The sequence below is a fragment of the Chiloscyllium plagiosum genome, unplaced genomic scaffold, assembly GCF_037043375.1.
Source record: "Chiloscyllium plagiosum isolate Xiang-an unplaced genomic scaffold, Cpla_swu_hap1 HiC_scaffold_4, whole genome shotgun sequence".
Lineage (NCBI taxonomy): Eukaryota > Metazoa > Chordata > Chondrichthyes > Orectolobiformes > Hemiscylliidae > Chiloscyllium > Chiloscyllium plagiosum.
In genome coordinates, this window is record NW_028270142.1 from 70,273,504 (window position 1) to 70,297,737 (window position 24,234).

The 24,234-nt window shown below is 41.1% G+C and overlaps 1 protein-coding gene across 44 annotated transcripts in view; it reads left to right on the forward strand.

Annotated features, from left to right (window-relative positions):
* rims2a (regulating synaptic membrane exocytosis 2a) overlaps positions 1-24,234 on the forward strand; it is a 1,173,408-nt gene that overhangs the window by 1,114,735 nt on the left and 34,439 nt on the right. The window contains exon 1 of one of the 44 annotated variants that reach the window (XM_043688433.2): positions 8,852-9,346. The exons of the other annotated variants lie outside the window; for them this stretch is intronic. Within the exon in view, the coding sequence (XP_043544368.1) occupies positions 9,208-9,346 (139 nt within the window). The 5' untranslated portion in view covers positions 8,852-9,207. Of the gene's footprint in view, positions 1-8,851; positions 9,347-24,234 lie in introns of those variants that run through there. 44 annotated transcript variants of the gene reach the window in all.

Consider the following 24,234-nt stretch of genomic DNA (forward strand, 5'->3'; position numbering starts at 1 on the left):
GATCTCGATATTAGTACCCTCGAGGGTCTCCTTTTTAAATTCCTGCCTAACTCTCTATATTCTCTCTTCAGAATCTCATCCTTTTCCCCCTTATGTCGTTGGTTCCAATGTGTACAATGAACTCCTGTTGGTCCCTCTCCCCTTTGAGAACGTCCTGCACTCTGAGCCATCCTTGATTCTGGCATCAGGGAGGCAACACACCATTTTGATTTTTCGCTGCTGGCTGCAGAAATATCTGTCTGTACCTCTGCCCCTGTCACATTGATCGCTTGGAACCTGATGTGCCCCTCATTGTATTACAGCCTGTCTTGATATTGTTCCAGCTCTTAATGATCTCTTTTATTACAAATTTTTACTGTTCACAGCTGAGACCTTTATGACCAGTTTAATTGCTGGAGTTAGCTAGATTTTCTTTAAACTCTGGATATCACTATCTGGGCGCTCTTTCACCTAAGATGAAATGCTGAAACTGTGCAAGCTCAGCATGTTCAATTATGTAGCACAAAACATGCTTCACATCAAAGCGGAGAATATAGTCTAAATGTAGCAAGTGTCAGCTGAGTACTCTGGTAAGCATTTATTCTTTTGGCAGTATCAATAAAATGATTTGATTCAGAAGAGATTACATTGATGTGGATTTAACATGAAAGGAATGAAAGTGATGACTGGATTTCATGAGGCCAGTGGACTGAATGGACTCATCTTATTAATTTTTTAATCTTTTATATAGCAACATGATAACTTTCCTTAATGAAGGAAAGAATATGTAATGCACTGTATGTTGGTGTATCATTATTGCATGATATAGCGAAAGAGAATGAGTCCACAGCTACAGCTGTATCAAATCCAGTTGTGTTGCTTTGTAGGAGGTGAGAAGTAAAAGCTGCTCATAGGCGAAAATGAGGGCCGCATATGCTGGAGATTAGAGTCGAGAGTGTGGTCAGGATGATGAAAGGCTTTTGCCTGAAATGTCGATTTTCCTGCTCCTCAAAAGCTGCTCATACCCTGACAAGAGTGTGTCAGATACTAGTCTCCTGGATCTATTCTATCTGTGATAGAAATAAAGCATCATTAGTAAAGCCACTGGGAATCTTTATCCTTCCTATTCTTTCAAAGTTAAAAATCACAGAACACCAGGTTATAGTCCAACAGATTTATTTGGAAGCCCTAGCTTTCAGAATGCTGCTCCTTCATCAGGTGGTTGTGGAGTGTAAGATCGTAGGACACAGAATTTATAGCAAAAGTTTACAGTGTGATGTAACTGAAATTATATGTTGAAAAAGACCTGGATTGTTTTTTAAGTGTCTCATCTTTTAGAATGGAATTGTTGATTTCAGTTCTTTCATTTGTAAATTCCAGAACTTTCTTAAAATTTCCGTGGACATGGAACAGTCATAGGGACAGCAGAGGCTGATAGCCAAGTTCGGTCTCCATGGGGAGGCCTCAACCAGGAACTTGGGTTCATGTGACACTACGGGTGACCCTACTACACCAAACACGCACACACACTCAAACAGACTCTCTCTCGTACAGAAGCTCTCTCTCATACGCTCACACATACACTCCCACACTCACACAAGCACCCTCTCACAGACCTATACCCCTTTACACACTGTCTCTCTCACACACACACACACTCTTAGATATTCATACCCCTGCCCCCGCACGCACACACGCACATAAGTTTGTGGGGTGAATTTGTACTTGCAGAATTACATTTTACTTTGCTCAAAAAACTGCTTAAATCCACGTAAGACTCTGTAAGTCCCTTTTGTAGGTTAGAATCAGTCTGAACATTGGGGCACAGACAACCTCACACAGGGCACCTCACACCTTCAATGCATTATCTGGGCCAACATGGCACCTATTGTTAAAGTTCACTTGAGAATGTAACTTTAAAAATATATTCTAGGATTTACATATGAAAGAACTGAAACCAAGATGGTCATTCTAAAAGATGAGAGACTTAACAAACAATCCAGGTCTTTTTCAATATATAATTTCAGTTATATCACACTGTAAGCTTTTGCGATAAATTCTGTGTCTTATGATCTTATACTCCACAACCACCTGATGAAGGAGTAGCACGCCGAAAGCTTGTGCTTCCAAATAAACCTGTTGGACTATAATCTGGTGTTGTGATTTTTAACTTTGTACACCCCAGTCCAACACCAACACCTCCAAATCATGACTATTCTTTCAATGTTGTATGGTAGCAGAATCTAGAAGAAGAGATTTCACCATTGATTGCAAGATAAATTAGGCATTAAGAGAAAGAAATCTGCTGAATTTATGCTAACAAATGCATTGTAAGTTTCATTATTGAAACATTGTCATCAATCAAATGTGTGCATTGCTAATGTCAATGATTGGCAAATCTGATGCGCATGAAAATGTGTTGCTGGAAAAGCGCAGCAGGTCAGGCAGCAACACGTTTCGGGCATGAGCCCTTCTTCTTTCCTCATTCCTGAAAAAGGGCTCATGCCTGAAACGTCGATTCTCCTGCTCCTTGGATGCTGCCTGACCTGCTGCGCTTTTCCAGCAACACATTTTCAGCTCTGATCTCCAACATCTGCAGTCTTCACTTTCTCCTGGAAAATCTGATGTGCATCACTCAGCTTCTGAGGATGTGCACGAGGTCAGATGAAAACATTATGTTGAGTTACTTTGCGCGCCATTGGGGCATAATAAAGACAAAGAGTGGTTTGATCTTTCTTAGTTTCCTTCAATCATGCCAGAGGCCATTTTAAACTTATAAGATGCAAGATTTATAATCAAATATTTTGCTTTGTGGATCAGTACGTCCAGACATGCAACAGAAATCTTGCTTCAGCACAAGAGAAACTCAGCCCTAAATGTCATATCAGACTTGCTTCTCAGCGACTTTGAAGAGGCAGTCAGCTTTATGGCAAGTATATCATTTTATGAAAGCTCCTCACAGAAGAGATTTTGACTAAGCAAACGTTCGCAATCAAGACTAGTAAGTGACATTGAATGACAATATTTGGAATAGCCAGTTAGATTACATGTTGTAAACAAAAAAATTGAATGAAAAAAGAGCAGGATTTAGGTTCCCCCCATTCAAAATGATTAAGAGAACATGACAGCACAGTGCAGGCCCTTCAGCCCTCGGTGTTGTGCCGACCTGTGAAACCAATCTGAAGCCCATCGAATCTACACTATTCCATTTTCATCCATATGTTTATCCAATGACCATTTAAATGTCCTTAAAGTTGACAGGTCTACTACTGTTCCAGGCAGTGTTCCACACTCCTAGTACTTTCTGAGTAAGGAAACTACCTATGACACCTGTCCTATATCTATCACCCCTCAATTTAAAGCTATGTCCCCTCGTGCTAGCCATCACTATCCGAGGAAAAAGGCTCTCACTGTCCACACTATCTAACCCTCTGATGATCTTATATGTCTGAATTAAGTCACCTTTCAAGTTTCTTCTCTTTAACGAAAACAACCTCAAGTCCCTCAGCCTTATCTCATCAGACCTTCCCTCCATACCAGGCAATATCATAGTAAATCTCCTCTGAACCCTTTCCAAAGCTTCCATATCCTTCCTACAATGCGGTAAACCAGAACTGCACGCAATATTCCAAGGGCAGCCACACCAGAATTTTGTACAAGTGCCACATGACCTCATGGCTCTGAAACTCAATCCCTCTACCAGTAAAAGCGAACACACCGTATGCCTTCTTTACCCTATCCCTGGACGGCAGCATTCAAGGATCTATGTACCTAGACACAGATCTCTCTGCTCATCCACACTACCAAGAATCTTACCATTAGCCAAGTATTCTTTATTCCTTTTGCTCCCTCCGAAGTGAATCACCTCACACTTTTCCACATTAAACTCCATTTGTCACCTCTCAGCCCCAACTCTGCAGCTTATCTATGTCCCTCTGTAACCTGCAACATCCTTCAGTGCTATCAACAACTCTGCCAACCTTACTGCCATCCGCAAATTTATTAACCCATCTTTCTATGTCCTCATCTAGGACATTTATAAAAATGACAAACAGCAGTGGACCCAAAACAGATCCTTGCATTCCACCACTAATAACTGAACTTCAGGATAAATGTTTCTCATCAACCACCACCCTCTGTCTTCTTTCAGCTAGCCAGTTTGTGATCAAAACTGCCCTCAATCTCATGCCTCTGTATTTTGTGCAATAGCCTACCATGGGGAACTTTATCAATTTCAAGCTGAACCTCTGTCGCAACCTCACTTTGCTACCTGTTTTCCCATCCTTAAGAGACAAACTGTCCCTATCTCAGCTTTACACAGGTTGTAGGTCCCCTGTACCTCTATGATGGTGTACTAGGACATCCTCAGTCTGCAATGACAGTAACATATCTCACTTATCTGGAAAGAATGGCATTAAAGTTGATGGGCTCTGGCCTCCTGGACCTCCTCCATGCCTTGAGGGGACCTTCAGTTGCAACCCATTCATGTGGAGATTGCTCAGCAACAGCTGGAGCATATTACTAGCCCTTGACATGCTGGTGTATCTGTTCCTCCTCCATCTGTCTGCACCTCTGTTGCACTGTGGGCTACAGTGAGAATAATACCTACTGTGAATGGAACCTTTGGTGATGTTCTCAATGAATGTGGAATATCAGAAAGAGAACAAGTGCTTAGAAATGTGAGCAGTCACGATTTGCATCATACAGGAGTGACAGTATTGCATATTTCTTGATACAATGGGAATCGAAGGATTCTGACATGGAGGGTCATGAAATCCCTGTACATGCACCTTTGACGTGGGAATTTTCTACTGATGTATGTAGTGCCAGCCATGCTGCAGAGAGAATCTCAGAGGTTGTAAGTGTGGTAGGATTAAAACTTGTTCCCCTCGACCCCACCCCTTTCCCCCCATTCCTCATCGCTTTGCCCTTTAGATTACTTCTCTTAGACATTGAGGCATGGCCATATGAAATATGTTCAGTGTGTTTCCAGCATAAGCGGCTGGCACACTGCTATAGGTCTGAAATTGATTTTTCACTTGCTATGCCCACTTTTTGACTCATCATTGCTGGCGAAAATGATTGACTGCTTGGCATTTTGTCTGTGCTAAAAAGCAAGAGAAGCCTGTAAGTTCTGAATGAGACAGAAATGCTCAAAATACAGGGCAAGGCAGAGATACTATAAGTATCCAATTAGTGTGAAGTGACTGAGTGCAAAAAGAGCAAACTAAGAGTCCTGAGACATAAGAGATGGCTGTCTGAACCTAAGAAAAGCGCCCTGGTAGCAGCCTTAAAATGCTCCAAAATGAAGCATTGAAGTGAGGAACTGTATCTCAAGTGGTTTAGTGATGTGTCATGATGTTATGGTGAGACTTGTTCATGTTTAATAGTAACCCCAATGGATGGGGGTGGGGAGGTGGGGTGCAAGCAGTTGCATATCCAGAGATGCTGGGTACTGCTGGCCAAAATGAAGACCAAGAAGTGCAAGTGGTGAGTTGGGGCTAGCAGGTACCCACTCTGACTTACATGTCAGGAATGGTCACTATCTAGTTTCTTTGTGCTGCCTGGGAGAGTAGAAATTATGTATTAAGGAGGCAGAAATATGTGGTAATGAGATGTTAATGAATATAAGTAGGTTCACAAGTGTGATTCTCATCTTGCCATCAGAACCTTAGATGGAAAACCAGATCTTCCTTTCTCTATCAGAAATCTCATTTTCCAAATCTTGCCATATGTTCTCAGCTGAGTTACCTTTGCACATGTCATTCAGCGATTGGGAAAATTTCGCTTATTGCATTACCATCTATTAGGGACTGATGGGTGCCCAAGACTAAAGTGATAAAAATTATTTGGTTATGTTATTTAAAAGATAATTAAGTAAGGATTGTGTGTAAGGGAAAACAAGTAAACAGTATGGTGGAGTTTTGCAATGTGTAAGTGGAAATAAATACTGACTAGAGAAGTACATTTCTGGGCTTCGTCTAACCTTTTAATCTCTCCTGTTTACCATATAGCTCTGACAGCAGTAAGAAAGTTAAGCCTTCAACAATCTTCTACAATCCCCACATCTAAATATTCAATGATATATTCCAACATGTCCCCTTTTACTTCAGTGACCTTCTCTATGGCTGGTTTCCTTCAGTTCTCTCACCATGGCATGTTACCACCTTTGAAAGCTTCCGTAATACGTTAGGCCACTCTTTGGGTCATCTCGCTGAACGTTTTAACTATTATTGGTTCGTGACTATTCAAAACCATATGTCGTAGGAGCAGAAATAGGCCATTAAGCCCTTCAAGTCATGCTCAACCGTTCATTAATCAAGGCTTACTTGATAGTCCTCAACTTGACTTTTCTCCCTTTTTCTTCTTGGTTAGTTGCTTCAGAATACTTCATTAAAACCCATTTGTTGTTGTAGCTCTTGAGCGAAAGAAACAAGTTGAACATGATCTAGTTGGGGCCAAGCTGAAGACAAAATGAGATGCCTGACAATGGAAGAATTGCACTGAACTCAATTACCCAGATGACCTTAACTCTGGTTAAGTGTGAGAATCATGTGTAAGGAAACAAGACTTAAGGAGGTAAAAAGGTAACTGGAGCAGAAATTCCTCCTCCTGAACTGTGAAATAGTCACAGTATATATTGTGAAGAAATCAGCCATTTAGCCTCAGTGGTCTAGGGCAGGATGCATGATGTATTCAACTAACTGGACAAACAGCACAAAGCTTATAGAAAGAAAAAACTGTACAGCACTGAAGTAGGCTATTTAGTCAATTATGACTGTGTTATCTAGATAACCAGATAAATGATACCCAGTGTTATGGACCAGGGCAGACGCTAACCTTTCCTTATGTGAAGTGGATATTCCAGGAGTAATGCAGCTCGTAAAACCACTCAGCTTTAAGCAAAACAGAATTTATTTAAACACTACAGTTGAAACACAAATAAAAGAAAACAGAATTTAGCATAACTTAACTGTTTGAAAACTCAACAGACTTGATAATCGCAACTTAACTAAGAAGCTATTCAAATTCCCATAACAACCCATAAATGCACCCCTAGGCAAAATCAAACACTGGTTCTTACAGGCAGAAGAGATTTCAGAAAGAAAAGTCAGTCCAGAATCATTTGCTGAGGCTTGGAACCTTTCTCTCTGCAGCAGCTTCTTACAGTTATAACTAAAAGAAACTAGAAAAAAACCTGAACTGGGAGAACTGGCCACTCCCCTGCCATTGTTAAACTTGGCTCTTTCCTAAGCATTTCTGTATTTACTACCTGTCTGAAAAATACAAAAGGACAAAATAACCTTGTTAAAGGGGCAGCATCATCACATCGGTGTAAAGCAGGTTATGCTCCGTACATTTGTATTCTAAGCACTTACATGGAATTCCAAAAATTTTAGTTCTCATAGTCTTGGACCTAGCAAAATAAGGATAGCTCTTGTAGAGTAAGAAAGTCCACATGAAATAAATTATACAGATTTATAAAGAAGTCATGCATCTATGATAGAGCAGTATTTCTACACCTAAGCAATACAAGCACAGCTTCCACCATAACACACAATCATACAAATTAGGACAAGAAGTAGGCCATTCAACCCCTCGAACTTCCTGCACAATTCAGTAAGGCATGGCTGATCTGTTTGCTTTCCAAATTCTGCATTCCTGTTTATCCTAATAACCCTTGACTCCCTTGCCTAACAAGAATATATCTACCTCTGCAGTAGAAATATTTAATAACTCCTCAACCACATTCTGAAGCAATGGGTTTCATAATCACACATCCCTCTGAGAGAGTTGTCAGTGTGCCCTTAAACTGGTCTGGTAGGGGATCACTGTCTGATCAGTGGGGAAGCTGTCATGTTGTCTACTAATAGGTGATGGACTATGCCCACTCTTTAGTATCTTTTTATACTTTCTAAACCCTGATATAACTTTGAATAGAATGCTGTTTTGCCCAAAACTATTTTGTGACAACTTCCACGCGAACATTCCAAGGTCCCACAATGAGGAGAAAGTGAGGACTGCAGATGCTGGGAATCAGAGTCAAAGAGTGTGGCGCTGGAAAAGCACAGCTGGTCAGGCAGCATCTGAGAAGCAGGAGAGTTGACGTTTCGAGCATAAGCTCTTCATCAGGAATGAGGATTCAGGTCCTCCAGTGAGACCTGTTTTCTTTTACCTTCTCTCTTCCATTACCACATAACACTGAAATTATGATCAACAGTTGTTTTGTACTGGTTTAATGGCTCAGAACAATTTGTACATTTGATTCATTCTTGTATTTTGTATGTATTCTGCCATCATTCATGCTACAGGAATTATATTCTGTTTAAGTAATATTTCCCTGTAGTGCATTGCCTTATCAAACAAAAAAGTCCTACACCTTTAAATGTTTCTCTATGCAAAGAGACATTTAATCCCCCTTAAGGAGTAGAAAATAAATAAATTTGATGATAGAATTTCTAAAAATTAATAAACGGCAATACATGAACATTTTGGAAGTTGAAGAGCCCCTGAATATACGATAACAATTAGCTCTCACAGGCTATTTTCTGCAGTAGAATTTTGCTTGAGGCTTATTTTTGTCAATTATTTTGCAAAAAAAAGACTGTCTTCATTGGATTGTTGATTTTGGCTGACTGCGAAAACAAATTGCTTCGACACCAGCATTTTAATCACTGTTCATTCTAAGAACTCATCATATGTTTGAAGGCAAAATCAAAACACAACCACTTCTTCTCCAGGAGAAGGTAAAGTATTCTCCTCCTCTCATGCTTGGATTGGTGCACACAGAAACCACAATGCTCCAGTCAGCATCTTCTCAGCCCTCTTCTGTGAATCAATGAACAGAGTAGAGGAGGAGGCAGAGAGTTCCAGACGAAGAGCAGGCAGAGGAACCAACAAGGCTTTTTCACTTACCTTAGGAGGAGTAGTGCTGCATTTTGTTTCTAGCATCACTCAAATTACAGGTGAATACAGTTCAGACTTTCAGCAATCCAAATGCGACAAGGGATGTCTTTTTGTGAAATCCAAGATAATTCAATGATGAATCTTCTGACTGATTAAATTTCGAACTTCAGCCTGTGTGGTAGCAAGGTTAAACAGGGAGAGGTCTCTTTGACCACCCAGAGCAGAGGAAAATCATCGCCAGATATTTCTTAGTAGGGACAGCTCTGAATAACCGCCAAAACGCCTCGTGTCCTGTACCGCGCAAAGGGAGGGTCGACCAAGATGGTGAGGCAGGGGCCTGACACTGGAAATGCTGGGTTGCGGATGCAGAGATCTCCAAGCCGTGTGAGCCTATCTGCATCATTTGAAGCCTTAGCTGTATATTTTCCTTGTATGAATTCCTTTGATGAAGATGATGGAGGTAAGAAAATTTACAAAAATAACTCTGAGCCCACTGTACCTGTTGATTGACACTTAATACAAAATTAAGGTGAAGGTATGACTTCATTATCTTATAGATAAAATTCATATAACTGTTGTAAGTTTTAATAAAACTAAAGTTCCTTAGATACTCCATTGTCTATTTGTGGAATTTATCTTTTTATGTAGCAAAGGCATAAAAAAGCAATGAGTTCATCATTAAGTTCATATTCCTTACATTATTATGCTATTTTACTCTGGCTGATCATAACAGTTAATGACAGAATAATTTTAATTCAGCATGAAGCACTTTCTGCAAATAACTGTATTCTTTTCCATTTCGACGAAAATAATGATGGAGAACAAAGAGTACCAATCTTCTTCTCTTTAAGTGTGACAGTTCCACTTTCACTCCCTCTTGCTCCCCCTCTTGCGTTCTCTCTCTCTCTCTCTCTCTCTCTCTCTCTCTCTCTCTCTCTCACACACACACACACACACACACACACACACACACACACACACACACACACACACACACACACGTATTCTCTCTCCCATATGCCTTCAGTCTTTTTTAATGTATATCTTACTAAGTATTGTATAAACTACGTAAGTAAATGAAAAGACTTGTATTACAGATGAGATTTTTTTATATTAAAAAAATCACAAAGACTGTATGTGTTCTTTGTTCAAATGTAATAATGGCTTTTAAATGATAAAGGTAGATAGAGAAAATTATAAGACCCCACCAGCCAATAACAAATGAAGAACATACTGACGGCACTTAGACACAATGAGACAATTTATCTATTTATTGTAGTGAGGTTGCTGAGCTATTCATGTTGTAAGTATCATTTGTCACAATAGAGATGTAAAGGGAACAAACCAAATTAAATAATTGATAACTACTTCAGTAATTCAATTATTGCAAGCATTCTCAAAAACAGAAGAAACAAAATATTCAATGTGATTTTTAAAACTACCTTTAGTCCAATGTAAATAAAGAAGGAATCATGATTTAGGCTTTGAAACAATCAAACCTGTGTTCCTCTTTGCAATTGCTATTCCTCATTATCTCAGTTAAGGTAACTCCCTTCTCCATGAACGCTCAATATTTGCTCATTGTTAATGTTGATGATGTTCGTGGTTCTGTGGTTGAGGACTGAAGCTGGGTTTGCTCATTTTTCTTGGTGTATCTTACTTCCCCTATCTTTAATCTTTACCTCATTTTTCTCAGTGTCAAAATGTGTTACTGCCACTCGGTTCATGAACAATCTTTCTTCACCATCATCTGCAGAACAACCTTAATCATTGTGTGATGATTCAAATGATCAACCAAAGTTTAAGGCACAATAATGATTATCCCTATATGACAAGATTAATGTTCTTGTTTTCAAGTGAAGTTTACTTCTTTGGTTTACCTTTAAATATATGTATTGTTTCTTCTGTTAATTGATGATGTATGACCTTTTTGTTGGGTAAATGCTTTGCTTAACAGCCTCCACAAAGCACATGGACTGAGAAAATTGAGGCTTTCACTTCCCTTGGCTCTGTGAGAAGTTGCATACTGCTTAGCAACAAACCTGTCTCTTGCAAAAGGAATTCTGGGGATTTTGTAATAACCCACACGTGATGGAGTGAAAAGCTGAACGAAATGATGGCATTTATTTATTCAGAAATCATGAATGAGTTATTTCAGAATCACCCAAGAACAAAACTGAAACATATTGTATTAATTTTATTTTATTGGATGCATTAATGTCTGAACATCTGTTCTTCTTGAAAGTCACAATTATTCAGTGTTTTACATTGCTGGTTTATTTGAAGAGATGCAAATCCAAAGGCTAATGCTGAGAACTGTGTTAAATAATTCCAAATTTTATTGGACTTAAATATTGATAAAAATTACCCATATTGGTTAAAAAAATTGGGTTTAGATTTGATTTCATAGTGCTCATCAAAATGGCTAATTGCTTCCTTTCATTTAATCTCATTGTGGTAGCCTAATCAACTTAGTAACTAATGTTTAATTACTGATTATCAGTATCCTCCAAACTTGATATTTATAATTTTTTGAAAATCACAATGCTTCCCATATGAAGTTGTAAAATTGCATTAATGTATTTTAATATTCACATTTCACGTCATTTTTAAAGCCGGATAATTATTCCAAGCATAACACTTCTGTTCAATTTTGATGCTATTTCTGTAAGGCCACTTCATCTGTGATTGGATAAGGCAAGATAAAAGCATAGAATAGCCTAGGCTGTTACCACAGCAACAGAAGTCAGCGAATTCATTGAGGAATAGCTGCAGTAATCTCCATTCAATCTTTCTCGTCACATTTTTCTGAGACCTATTTCTTTCTCTTTTTAATTTCATCTTCACTACCTTCCATTGCCTTCAATTCAGATTATATTCCGAATGAAAACTGTGTTTTTCTCCCCATTTCTTCTTGTATTTCCTCACTTGATAAATCTCGGCAGCAAAGATTGATTCAAGCATCAACATTTCCCATTCTTCATTTCCTCAATGAGGGTGGTAACATTTATACTAAACTTCAGTTATATTAAACACCGTTTATTTAAACTTCAGTGCACTCTACTCCATGCTTTTGGAACACCGATAGGTTTACATAAGGAATTCGATAAACAAGAAACCAAAAAATCTGTACCTAGGCCTCGGGTTTGAAGAGAGCACTCGACATCGGAAGCTTTTCAAATTCTTAAACATCATAGTTGTTCATTTACTGTGCTCAGACCTCCAAAAGACATTTGACAAATTCTAAGATTATTTAAGCTTACATTTTAAAGACTCAATGTAAATTTAAGACCTGAATAAGGAATTAGGTGAAGGATGATAAACTAATGGTAATAGTGTTGAAGTTTGGGAGTAGAGGTGTTGAGGTGATATACAAATCAATGCAACCTCTGTTTTGTTGGTTGCTGAAAAAAAATCTATGTTTCTAAATTACATTAAGCTTTGGAAGCAGGAGTCTAGAGAAAATGGGTCAAATTTGCAGATTATGCCATATTGGGGAGGAGTAATGGAACCTAAGCAATTACATGAGAGAACTCAATGCACAAGTGTACAGAACAATGGCAGAGTATATTACAGGGCAGAGGTGAGGACTGCAGATGCTGGAGATCAGTCAAGATTAGAGTGGTGCTGGAAGAACACAGCAAGCCAGACAGCATCCGCGGAGCAGCAAAATCGATGTTTCAGGCAAAAGAGTATATTACAGACAAGTGTAAAGTGTACACAGTGCACGTTGTGTGGGAAATGGCTGGCATATCTTTGACAATTTGGAAATAGCAAAGAGTGACATTAAAAAAATACTTAGAAGTCTTAGTTCAATCAGTTCATGTCATATCTAACTAATGCAGAACAATGCCGATAGACAATTGAACTATATCGCTAAAACATTATAGTGCAAGACAGAGGTATGATAGTCTATTCAGGTCTAAGCAGTGAGCCACATTGGAGATACTGCAAAGAATAGCTGTAATACAAATCCTTTATGATAGGGATGTGAATCACAAGGAAAGGCTGGATGCAGTGGGCTTTTCATCCTTAAAACGCACATCAGAGAGATAACTTTGAGTGGTGTAACACAGGAAAGGGTATAGGATAGGTAAATTAAAAAAAAACAGATTTGGAAAGTGCGCTATGCATAATCCAATCAATTCCAAAGCTGAATTGTTCTAGCAAAGCTAAGTCTTAATTTGTCTCCTTCAGGCCCCTATGATAATAATATTGGCCTCAAGTTAGTTTTCTATTTGCTGGGATGCCTTGATATTAGCGATTTGGTAGCCATCAGTTAGAAAGCAAGATGGAGCTAAATACATCCATTTTTTACATAGCCAAGACCTTCAATCTGAAAAAAGGAATCGAATGTTGGTAGGCCAACAGCAATTATCCCAGAGTGAACAGCGATTAATTCTTCCCCAGTTATAACTTTTATTACCAGAGAAAGCTATGGAGGAAAGAACGTAATTCCTGAAAAACTATAGTTACATAAATTAGTAATTCAACACATGGGTGCCCAACTCCCACCAATCTAGCTTTCTGAACACTGCAATCTGTGCTCTGGACACATTGAGCTTATAATCTCCATGTTCTCTTGTTCATTTTATTAAATACTGAATTGATTCGGAAGTTTGTGTACACAGAAATTTTATTTAATTAAGATGTATAATTCCCATGGTCTGGTTCTGTTGATCTATACATGACCTGAGGTGAAATTTGAAATTTATGGTGTTTTAAAAGTTGTGATGGTGTCTGTGCAAGGAGCAGAGTGAAAAATATTTACAAGACATAATTTAATCTGGTGTACAATCATGTTTGCCATTTGAAGTGCATTATGGAAGGTCGTGAACTGCGTTATTTTGAGACCCAAATTTTAATTGGAATGTTATCCCAGCATATTGTATAGATATATGTGCTGAGTGCTGCTATCTTCTTGCATATGTTGGCTTTTGCTTGGGTCCTTGCTGTCATCAGTCACAGCTACTGAAGGATGCCCACATGACGTCTTTGACAGAAGAGAGGCTCATCTCGATGAACAGTACATAGGATTACTACATATTATCTAGCAGCTAGTTGCATTAGATCTGAATGATTGTCCCTTATGAGAAAACCACGCTTAACACAAGAAGTAGTCCACTAATAAGAACAATCACTGAAGTAGTGGATGCCTGATTGCCATGCTGACACACTGTCTTCCATTTCTGGAAGCTACAATCTTGCACAGATCTCAGACCTGGGGAGCAGGAAAAAAGTTTGAAAGAACCATCACTTTGAAGGATGTGCACAGAATTCTAATTGGCTCCTCCTAAGAACAGTCCTTTATTTCCTGATGGATAGAGCTTATTTTTTTTAATTTATTCATTCGTGGGATGGGGTTGGTTGGCCAGTGTTTATTACCCTTCCCAGTTGTCCTTGAGAAGGTGGTGGTGAGCTGCCTTCTTGAACCATCGCAGTCCACCTGAAGTGGATTGACCCACAATGCCATGGGAGTGAGAATTCCAGGATGTTGACTCAACAACACTGAAGGAACAGCATTATATTTCCAAGTCAGGATGGTGAGTTGCTTGGAGAGGAGCTTGAAGGTGGCGGTGTTCCCATATATCTGCTGCCCTTGTTCTTCTAGATGGAAGTGGTTGTGGGATTGGAAGGTGCTGTTTGAGGATCTTTGTGAATTTCTGCAGTGCATCTTGTAGATGTACACACTGCTGCTACTGTGTGTTGTGGTGGAGGAAGTAGATGAATGTGGATGTAGCGTTAATCAAGCAGGTTGCTTTGACCGAGATGGTATCAGGCTTCTTGAGTGTTGTTGGGGCTGCACTCATCCAGGCAAGTATGATATCTATTAACCCTTTCAGATAATAATTGTCTTCTCTGACAGATTTGTTAGGGTTGGATTTCCTATTCAATCTCATGTACTGAAGACATTTTCAGCACGAGAAGTGCAGTTAAAATTGTGCTACCCATGAGTTTGTCAAGGTTCCTGTGCACTATTCCCTACTGCAAACATGCCTTTCCACCATTGTTCGTGTACAGATTTAACCCTAGATGAAAAAGCTAATTATTGGCAAACTGTACATAGGATCTTCAGAAAACAGACACTGTTCTTGCAAATTGATCATTGTCAAAGCTAGGAGTTCAAAATAAGATAATAGCAAATTAAAGTATGTGAGGTTATAGCCATAATTATATTTAATCGAAAAAATGAAGCTATGTTGTAATGAGCTATAATAAACAGAACTCATAAGTGAGTTGGTTCTAAGCAAACTAATTTAGCAGATGTTTTAGTGCTAATCTGTTGCTTATATTTAACATCTTTGTATATTGAAAAATACATAGCAGTATAGAGAATATATAAATATAAGACAGTTAGGGATCATTGAACCAGGAGTGAACATGAACTGCTATTCAATTAGATTATGGTTAGTCTGTACCTCTGTTATCCTGCCTTAACCTCAAATTCCCATTGCCCTTATCTAATAAATATGTTCTCAAGCTCAAGGAATTAAAGAGTCATAGAGATGTACAGCATGGAAACAGACCCTTCAGTCCAACCCGTCTATGCCGACCAGATATCCCAACCGAATCTCGTCCCACCTGCCAATACCCGGCCCATATCCCTATTCATATACCCATCCAAATGCCTTTTAAATGTTGCAATTGTACCAGCCTCCACCACTTCCTCTGGCAGTTCATTCCATACACGTGCCACCTCTGCGTGAAAAAGTTGCCCCTTAGGTCCCTTTTATATCTTTCCCTCTCACCCTAAACCTATGCCCTCTAGTTCTGGACTCCCCCACCCGAGAGAAAAGACTTTGTATATTTATCCTATCCATGCCCCTCATAAGTTTGTAAATCTCTATAAGGTCACCCCTCAGCCTCCAACGCTCCAGGGAAAACAGCCCCAGCCTGTTCAGCCTCTCCCCATACCTCAAATCCTCCAACTCTGGCAACATCCTTGTAAATCTTTCTGAACCCTTTCAAGTTTCACAACATCCTTCCGGTAGGAAGGAGACCAAAATTGCACACAATATTCCAACAGTGGCCTAACTATAGTCCTGTACAGCCGCAACATGACCACCCATTTCCTGACCAATAAAAGAAAGCATACCAAATGTCTTCTTCACTACCTGCGATTCCACTTTCAAGGAGCTATGAACCGACACTCCAAGGTCTCTTTGTTCAGCAACGCTCTCTAGGACCTTACCATTAAGTGTATAAGTCCTGCTAAGATTTGCTTTCCCAAAATGCAACACCTCGCATTTATCTGAATTAACTCCACCTGCCACTTCTCGGCCCATTGGCCCATCTGATCAAGATCCTGTTGTAATCTGAGGTAACCTTCTTCACTGTCCACTACACCTCCAATTTTGGTGTCATCTGCAAACTTACTAACTGTACCTCTTATGCTCGCCTCCAAATCATTTATATAAATGACAAAACGTAGAGGACCCAGCACTGATCCTTGTGGCACTCCACTGGTCACAGGCCTCCAGTCTGAAAAACAACCCATTCACCACCACCCTCTGTCTTCTACCTTTAAGCCAGTTCTGTATCCAAATGGCTAGTTCTCCCTTTATTCTATGAGATCTAACCTTGCTAATCAGTCTCCCATGGGGAACCTTGTCGAACGCCTTACTGATATAAATCACATCTACTGCTCTGCCCTCATCAATCCTCTTTGTTACTTGATCAAAAAAAACTCAATCAAGTTTGTGAGACATGATTTCCCACGTATAAAGCCATGTTGACTATCCCTAAAAAGTCCTTGCCTTTCCAAATACATGTACATCCTGTTCCTCAGGATTCCCTCCAACAGTTTGCCCACCACTGACATCAGGCTTACTGGTCAATAGTTCCCTGGCTTGTCCTTACTACCTTTCTTAAACAGTGGGACCACATTAGCCAGTCATTGTCCATTGCTTTCTTGGTGAGGTCATTCCATGTTTTTCTTGTCATTTTGTCTGAAAGGGCATGCCTGCCTCACTGCACTCTTAATTTTGTAGCTATGCAGTTTGTTAATCTCAGAACCATTGGTGACACTAGCTTCGGCTGCCAATAACCTGAGTTCTAGAATTCCCTCCTTAAACCTCTCTGCCTCCTGACCTCTTTTTCTTCTTTGTAATACACTCTTTAAGACCTACCTTTGATAAATCTCTTGGTGGAGATTGGAAGCAAGGGCAGGTGGCTGTTCCAATCATTCCCAGAGAGGGGTAATCATCTCCCCTCCCAGCAAATACCCAGCAGGAAGAGTGCTTCATTTTATAAGTTGGCAAGGCTGTCAGTCAGTGTTCTTGTCTACAAGGAATGGAGTTAAATGTGATGGCCACAAACAGAGGTCCTGAAGTGTTCATCAATTGGACCACTTAAGGATGTCAATTAGTGTTGGGATGGGAAGTCCAGAATATAATTTCTGTGCTGGTATAGCCCTCCAATGCCAACCCATCTATCTCTGCAGCCATCTTCCCACCACTTCTTAGGATTCTGCCCGTGGAAAGAAGGTGTATTATGCCAATATTAATTTGGATTTTTAGGGCTTCGGTTATGCATGACTATCCTGAGGGCCCTGGACAGGGATTAGAGAGAAACTCCTTTCAATGTTAGAAGGGTTGAGAACTGAACAACACCACTTTAAAGTTATTGGCAAAAGATGCAAAGCCAATATGATGAAAACCCTATTGTACAATGAGTTGTTAGGTTCCTAAATACACAAGCAGCAGGAGAATCGACGTTTCGGGCATGAGCCCTTCTTCAGGAAGGGCTCCTGAAGAAGGGGTCATGCCCGAAACGTCAATTCTCCTGCTGCTTGGATGCTGCCTGACCTGCCGCGCTTTTCCAGCAACACATTTTCAGCTCTGATCTCCAGCATCTGCAGTCCTCACTTTCTCCTAAATACACAACCCAGAGTGTGAGGGAGACATATTCAATCAAGATTTTCAAAACAGGTTTGGATAATTTGCTGAAGGAAAAATATTTTCAGTATTATGGACTCTGAAGGACTCATCCCAAATCCCCCATTTCCAAAGGATTCTTGCATTTGTAGAGGCATATACTTAGGAGAATGAGGTTAAAAATCACACAACACCAGATTATAGTCCAACAGGTTTATTTGAAAGTACTAGCTTTCAGAGCATTGCTCCATAATCAGGTAACCAGTGGGGCAGGATCATAAGACACAGAATTTAGAGCAGCAGATCACAGCATCATGCAACTGATATGATATATTGAACAAACCTAGACTACTGTTAAGTCTTTCATCTTTTAGAATGGGTTGCAGGTTTCAATTCATTAATATGTAAATCCCAGAACTTCTTTTAAGTCGCATTCTCATGGTAACTTAAGGTTTTATAAAGAAAAGTGACATCTCAGCTCAGACAATGTATTAAAGGTATGAGGTTAGAGTCTGTATGCTAATCTTGACTCAGACTGGTTCTATTTGCAAAGTAGAAATTTATAAAATGTTACATGGGTTGACTGCCTGCAGGTTGTGTGCTTTTTGAACAAAAATAGAATGTACCCGCAAATACAATTCTGCAAATGCAAATTCAATCCGTAGACTTATATGTGCGTGTATGCATTTAAGGGAGAGAGAGAGTGAGTGATTGTGTGCATGTGCGTGCACGAGAGAGTGTGCATTTGCATGTATGTAGGCTTGGTAGAGTACGTGCATGAATGTGACGGAGAATAAGCCTGTGAAAGGGTGTGCGCATGGGTGTGAATGTGGGGAGGTATATGTATGTCTATCTGAGAGAAAGCATGTGAATGAGAGAGGATCTGTGTGAGTGTGAAAGTGTGTAAGAATTTGTGTGTATGTGTGCTTATGTGTGAGAGTGTATAGTGTAGTGGGGTTACTGTAATGTGACATGAACTCCAGGTTCCAGTTGAGGCCATCCTCATGAGTACCGAACTTGGCTGTCAGCATCTGCTCGGTCACTCTGCATTTTTACATGTACCGAAGTCTGCCTTGGAGGATGGTGACCCGAAGCTCCAAGGCTGAATGTCTCTGACCACTGAAGTGTTCCCCGACTGGAGGGAGCAGTTATGGCATGTTATGCCTTGTCTGGCAGTTATGGCATGTTGTCCATTCTTCAGTTGTCGTGGATTCTGCTTGGTCTCACCAATGTACCATAATTGGGGCATCCTTGCCTGCAGCATAAAAGATAGACAGTGTTGACCAAGTCACATGAGTACTCTGGTGTCGACACGTGTAATGGTGGTATCCATCTCGACACTCTTGACACATCTTACAGTGGTTGCCAAGACAGGGTTGTACAGTGTTCTGGTCGATGTTGTCCTGAAGACTGGGCAGCTCACTATGAACAATGATCTGATTAAGGTTTGGTGATTGCGTAAAGACGAGTAATGGAGGCGTAGGGAAGGTCTTGGCAAGATGCTCATGCTCATCAATAATGTTTGGCATTCTACACCAGTATTTTACACCCATGATGATGACAACGCTGTGACAGCCTCAGTACTCAATACCAACAACTGCCAATCTCCAAGCACCATCCTACATTGGTTGCAGGCTGCGAAGAACATGGTGTAGTTTCTTCACTCCCGGGAATTACGGGACAACAAAGGGCACCCTATCAGTTGCATCCCGTGCCTGTCCCCTGAGGAGGTCACTCCGGTTTCTCACTGTGGCATGTCGGACATGGCAGTCAATGAGTTGAGCATCTTATCTTGTTCTTGTGAGTGCGTCCTTCAACACCTTCAGGTGTTCATCACGTTCCTCCTCATCTGAATGGATGCTGTGTATGCGTAGGATTTGTCCGTAGGGGTTGGCTGTTTTAATATGTTTATGGTGGAAGCTAGAGAAGTGTAGCATCATGAAGTTATACGTGGGTTGAGGTGCTCTTTCTTGATAGAGATGTGTATGTCCAAGAATCAGACCGATACTAAAGAGTAGTCCATGGTAAGTCTGATGGTGGGATGAAACTTGTTGATATCACTGTGTAGTTGTTTCAGTGACTCCTCATGGTGGGTCCAGAGGAAGAAAATGTCGTCAATTTTTCTAGTGTATAGTGCTGGTTGGAGGTCCTGTGCAGCAAAGAAGTCTTTTTTGAACTTGTGCATAAACATGTTGCCATGTTGGGTGCAAGTTTGATCCCCATGGCTGTTCCATCTGTCTGGATGAAGAACTGTTGTCACAAGTGAAAACATTGTGATTGAGGATGAAGCAGATGAGTTGTAGGATGGTGCTTGGAGATTGGCAGTTGTTGGTATTGAGTACTGAGGCTGTCACAGCGTTGTCATCATCATGGGTGTAAAATACTGGTGTAGAATGCCAAAACATCCATTGTGACGAGTAATGTTCCTGGTCCAAGTAGTCCGTTGGTGCTGAGTTTCTATAAGAAATCTGTAGTGTCACAACAGAAGCTGGGGGTGCCCTGTACAATGGGTTTCAAGATGCCCTCGACATAGCCAGAGAGGTTGTCTCACAGGATTCCTTTGCCAGACATGATGTGTTGGCTTTGTGTATCTTCGGAAGGCAATAGAAGTCTCCTCTGTAAGCAGTACATTGGATGAGAGTGCGTAGGATACTCTGAAAGACTGGATCAAAAGTCTTGATCAATCTGTTAAGTTTATGGGTGTGTTCCTTGGTCGGATCAGTTGGTAGTTGCCTGTAGTGTTCCTGGTTGTTCAGTTGTTGATACACTTCCTTGCAGTAGTCCATTCTATTCTGAATGACGATGGCTCCTCGTTTATCTGCTGGTTTAATGACAATGTTGCGATTGGTTTTAAGAGCATGGATGGCATTGTGTTGTGATTGGGAGATGTTTTGCTTTATCTTGTGGGAGCTGCTGATGAATCTGGCATTTACACACCTCCTGAAAGTTTGAGCATACATGTCAAGCCCAGGGCAGTGGCCCACTGGAGGGGTCCAAATCGACTCCTTTGATGCTCCACTATGATCTCTCTGATTACTGTTGCGATTCATCGGTTGTCTCGTTGGGATCGCTGCTGACATCTTGGAAGAATTTCCAGAGTTTCATCCATGTCAGCTGCCAGACCAATGGGGTCCATTTTGGTGGTGGGCTGATATTGAGCCCTCAGCTGAGAACTTCATCTCTTCTGGCTGAAGGGTGTAGTCCGATAGGTTGACGATTGATTTCTCCATGGTGATAACATTTTCAACTGTGGTGCGAAGTTTCTCCAGTTTCTTGTTCTTGGTGTGCATGTACGTGGTGTAGTTCTGGTGCCTTGTTTGTTTGGCAATGTCTCGTGACTGTATCGCTGTATCTTGAGCACAAGCTGAGATTGTGGACTCTACCTTGATTTCAAGGTTATGGCGCCTGCTGTAGATATCAACTGCACAATGATATCAACAATTTTTATCCCACCATCAGACTTACCATGGACTACTCTTTAGTATCTGTCTCATTCTTAGACACATACATCTCCATCAAGGATGGGGACTTCAGTATCTCACACCCACGGATAACCTCACGCGGCTGCACTTCTCTAGCTTCCACCCTAAACATATTAAACCAGCCACCCCTTATGGACAACCTCTATGCATACACAGAATTTGTTCAGATGAGGAGGAACGTAATGAACACCTAAAGATGCTGAAGGACACCCTCATAACAACAGGGTACGATGCTCAACTCATCGATCACCAGTTCCGACATACCACAGTGAGAAATGACCTCCTGAGGAGACAGACATGGGATGCAACCGATAGAGGACCCTTCATTGTCCAGTATTCCAGGGAGCAGAGAAACTATGACATGTTCTTCGCAGCCTGCAACACATTATCAATGAGGATGAGTACCTTGCCAAGACCTTCCCTATACCTCAATTTGTCACCTTTAAACAACCCGAAATCTTAAACAGACTATTGTTCGCAGCAAACTGCCCAGCCTTCAAAACATTATCAACCACAACACCGTACAACCCTGTCATGACAACCACTGCAAAACATGTCAGAGTGTTGACATGGATACCACCATTACATGTGGAGACACCAACCATCATGTACACAGCAGGTACATGTGTGATTCAGCCAACATTGTCCATCTCATACGCTGCAGTCAAGGATGCCCCAAGGCATGGTACATTGGAGAGACCAAACAGACACCATGACAACGGATGAATGGACACCACCCAACAATCTCGATTAAAGTGGTAGCACAGCAGGTCAGTCTGCATCCGAGGAGCAGGAAAATCGACGTTTCAGGTAAAAACCTTTCATCAGGAAACCACCCAAAAATTACCAGGCAAGGGTTTTCCCTCCCAGTCGGAGAACACTTCAGCGGTCGGGGACATTTGGCCTCTGACCTTTAGGTGACCATCCTCCAAGGCGGAGTTCAGGATTTGCAACAAGGCAGAGTGGCTGAGCAGAGGCTGATAGCCAAGTTCGGAACCCATGAGGATGGCCTCAACCGGGACCTTGGGTTCATGTCACACTGTAGGTGACCACACTATATTATACACTCTCACACGCAAGTGCACACACACACAAGCACACATAAACTCACACTCTTTCATACTCACACTCACACAGACCCTTGTCACAGGCATATACTCCGTCACACTCATAAGCACAATCTACCAAGCACCCACACAAGCAAACTCATGCGCACTCACACACACACATTCACACACTCAGTCTCTCTCTCTCTCCCCCCCCCTCACATTCACGTACACACGCACATATAAGTCTATGGGATGAATTTGCATTTGCAGAATTGTATTTGCAGATACATTCTATTTTTGCTCAAAAAGCACACAACCTGCAGGCTGTCAATCCTAACATTTTATGAATTCCTACTTTGGAAATGGAACCAGTCTGACTCATGATTGGGATACAGACAGACTCTAACCTCACACCTTTAATGCATTGTCTGAGCTGAGATATCCCCTTTTCTTTTATAAGACTTGAAGTTATCTCAAGAATGCAACTTAAAAGAAGTTCTGGGATTTACATATTAATGAATTGAAACCTGCAACCCCATTCTAAAGGATGAAAGATTTAATAGCAATCTAGTTTTGTTCAATATATCATTTTAATTGCATGACACTGTGATCTTTTGCTATAGATTCTGTGTCTTATGATCCTGCCCCACTAGTAACCTGATGAAGGAGCAGCATTCTGAAAGCTAGTACTTTCAAATAAACCTGTTGGACTATAGCCTGGTGTTGTGTGATTTTTAACTTTGTCCACCCCATTCCAACACTGGCAACTCCACATCAGAGAATGAGGCTGCTTAGCCCATTGAGTCTGTGCCAATTCCGTATAAAGTAACACAGTCAGTCCCATTCTCCTGCTGTATTCCTATAGCCCTTTGAAAACAACTTTATTTCTTAAATTGTTGATCTCCTCTGCTTCCACCACCCTTGTAGGCAGCAGGTTACAGGTCATTCCTATTCATTGAGTCAGAAAGGTTTTACTCACACCTCATCTCTACCGCGTAACTCTGCACCCCATCACTTTCCCAGATCTTTAAATCTGAGTTCCATGTGTGTCAGGCGACTGTCTATGTGGAGTTTGCATATTCTCCCCGTCTCTGCGTGGGTGTCCTTCGGGTGCTCTGGTTTCCTCCCACAGTCCAAAGATGTGCAGGTTAGATGAATTGGCCATGCTAAAATTCCCTGTAGTGTTAGGTGAAGGGGTATATGTAGGGGAATGGGTCTGGGTGGGTTGCTCTTCGGAGAGTCGGTGTGGACTTGTTGGGCTGAAGGGCCTGTTGCCAATGAAGAAAAGGCAGCACAGTAGCTCAGTGGTTAGCACTGCTGCCTCACAGCACCATGGTCCCAGGTTCGATTCCAGCCTCGGTCGACTGTCTGTGTGGAGTTTGCACATTCTCCCCGTGTCTGCGTGGGTTTCCTCCGGGTGTTCCGGTTTCCTCCCACATTTGAAAGATGTGCAAGTCAGGGGAATTGGCCATGCTAAATTGCCCATAGTGTTAGGTGCATTAGTCAGAGGGGAAATGGGTCTGGATGGGTTACTCTTCGGAGGGTCGGTGTGGACTGGTTGGGCCAAAGTGCCTGTTTCCACACTGTAGGGAATCTAATCTAATTTGAGCAGTTTTCCCATCTCAGCATTATCTGAATCTTGTACACCTCTTTCAAGTTTCCCCTCAATTCCCTTTATTCCAAAGACAACAGCACCAGATTCTCTTAATTGACTTTAATGTTCAAATCCCCCACTCTAATGAATTCTGGTAAACTTTCTCTGCAACTCCGCCATTCAATCATGGCTGATGAGCATTTCAACACCACTTATCTTCACTTTTCCCGTATCCTTTCATTCCTTGTGAAATTAAGAATTTATCAATCTCTGCCTTAAAGACACTTAATGTTCAGGCCTCCACTGCACTCCATGGCATTGAATTCTACAGGCCCCCTACTCTCTGG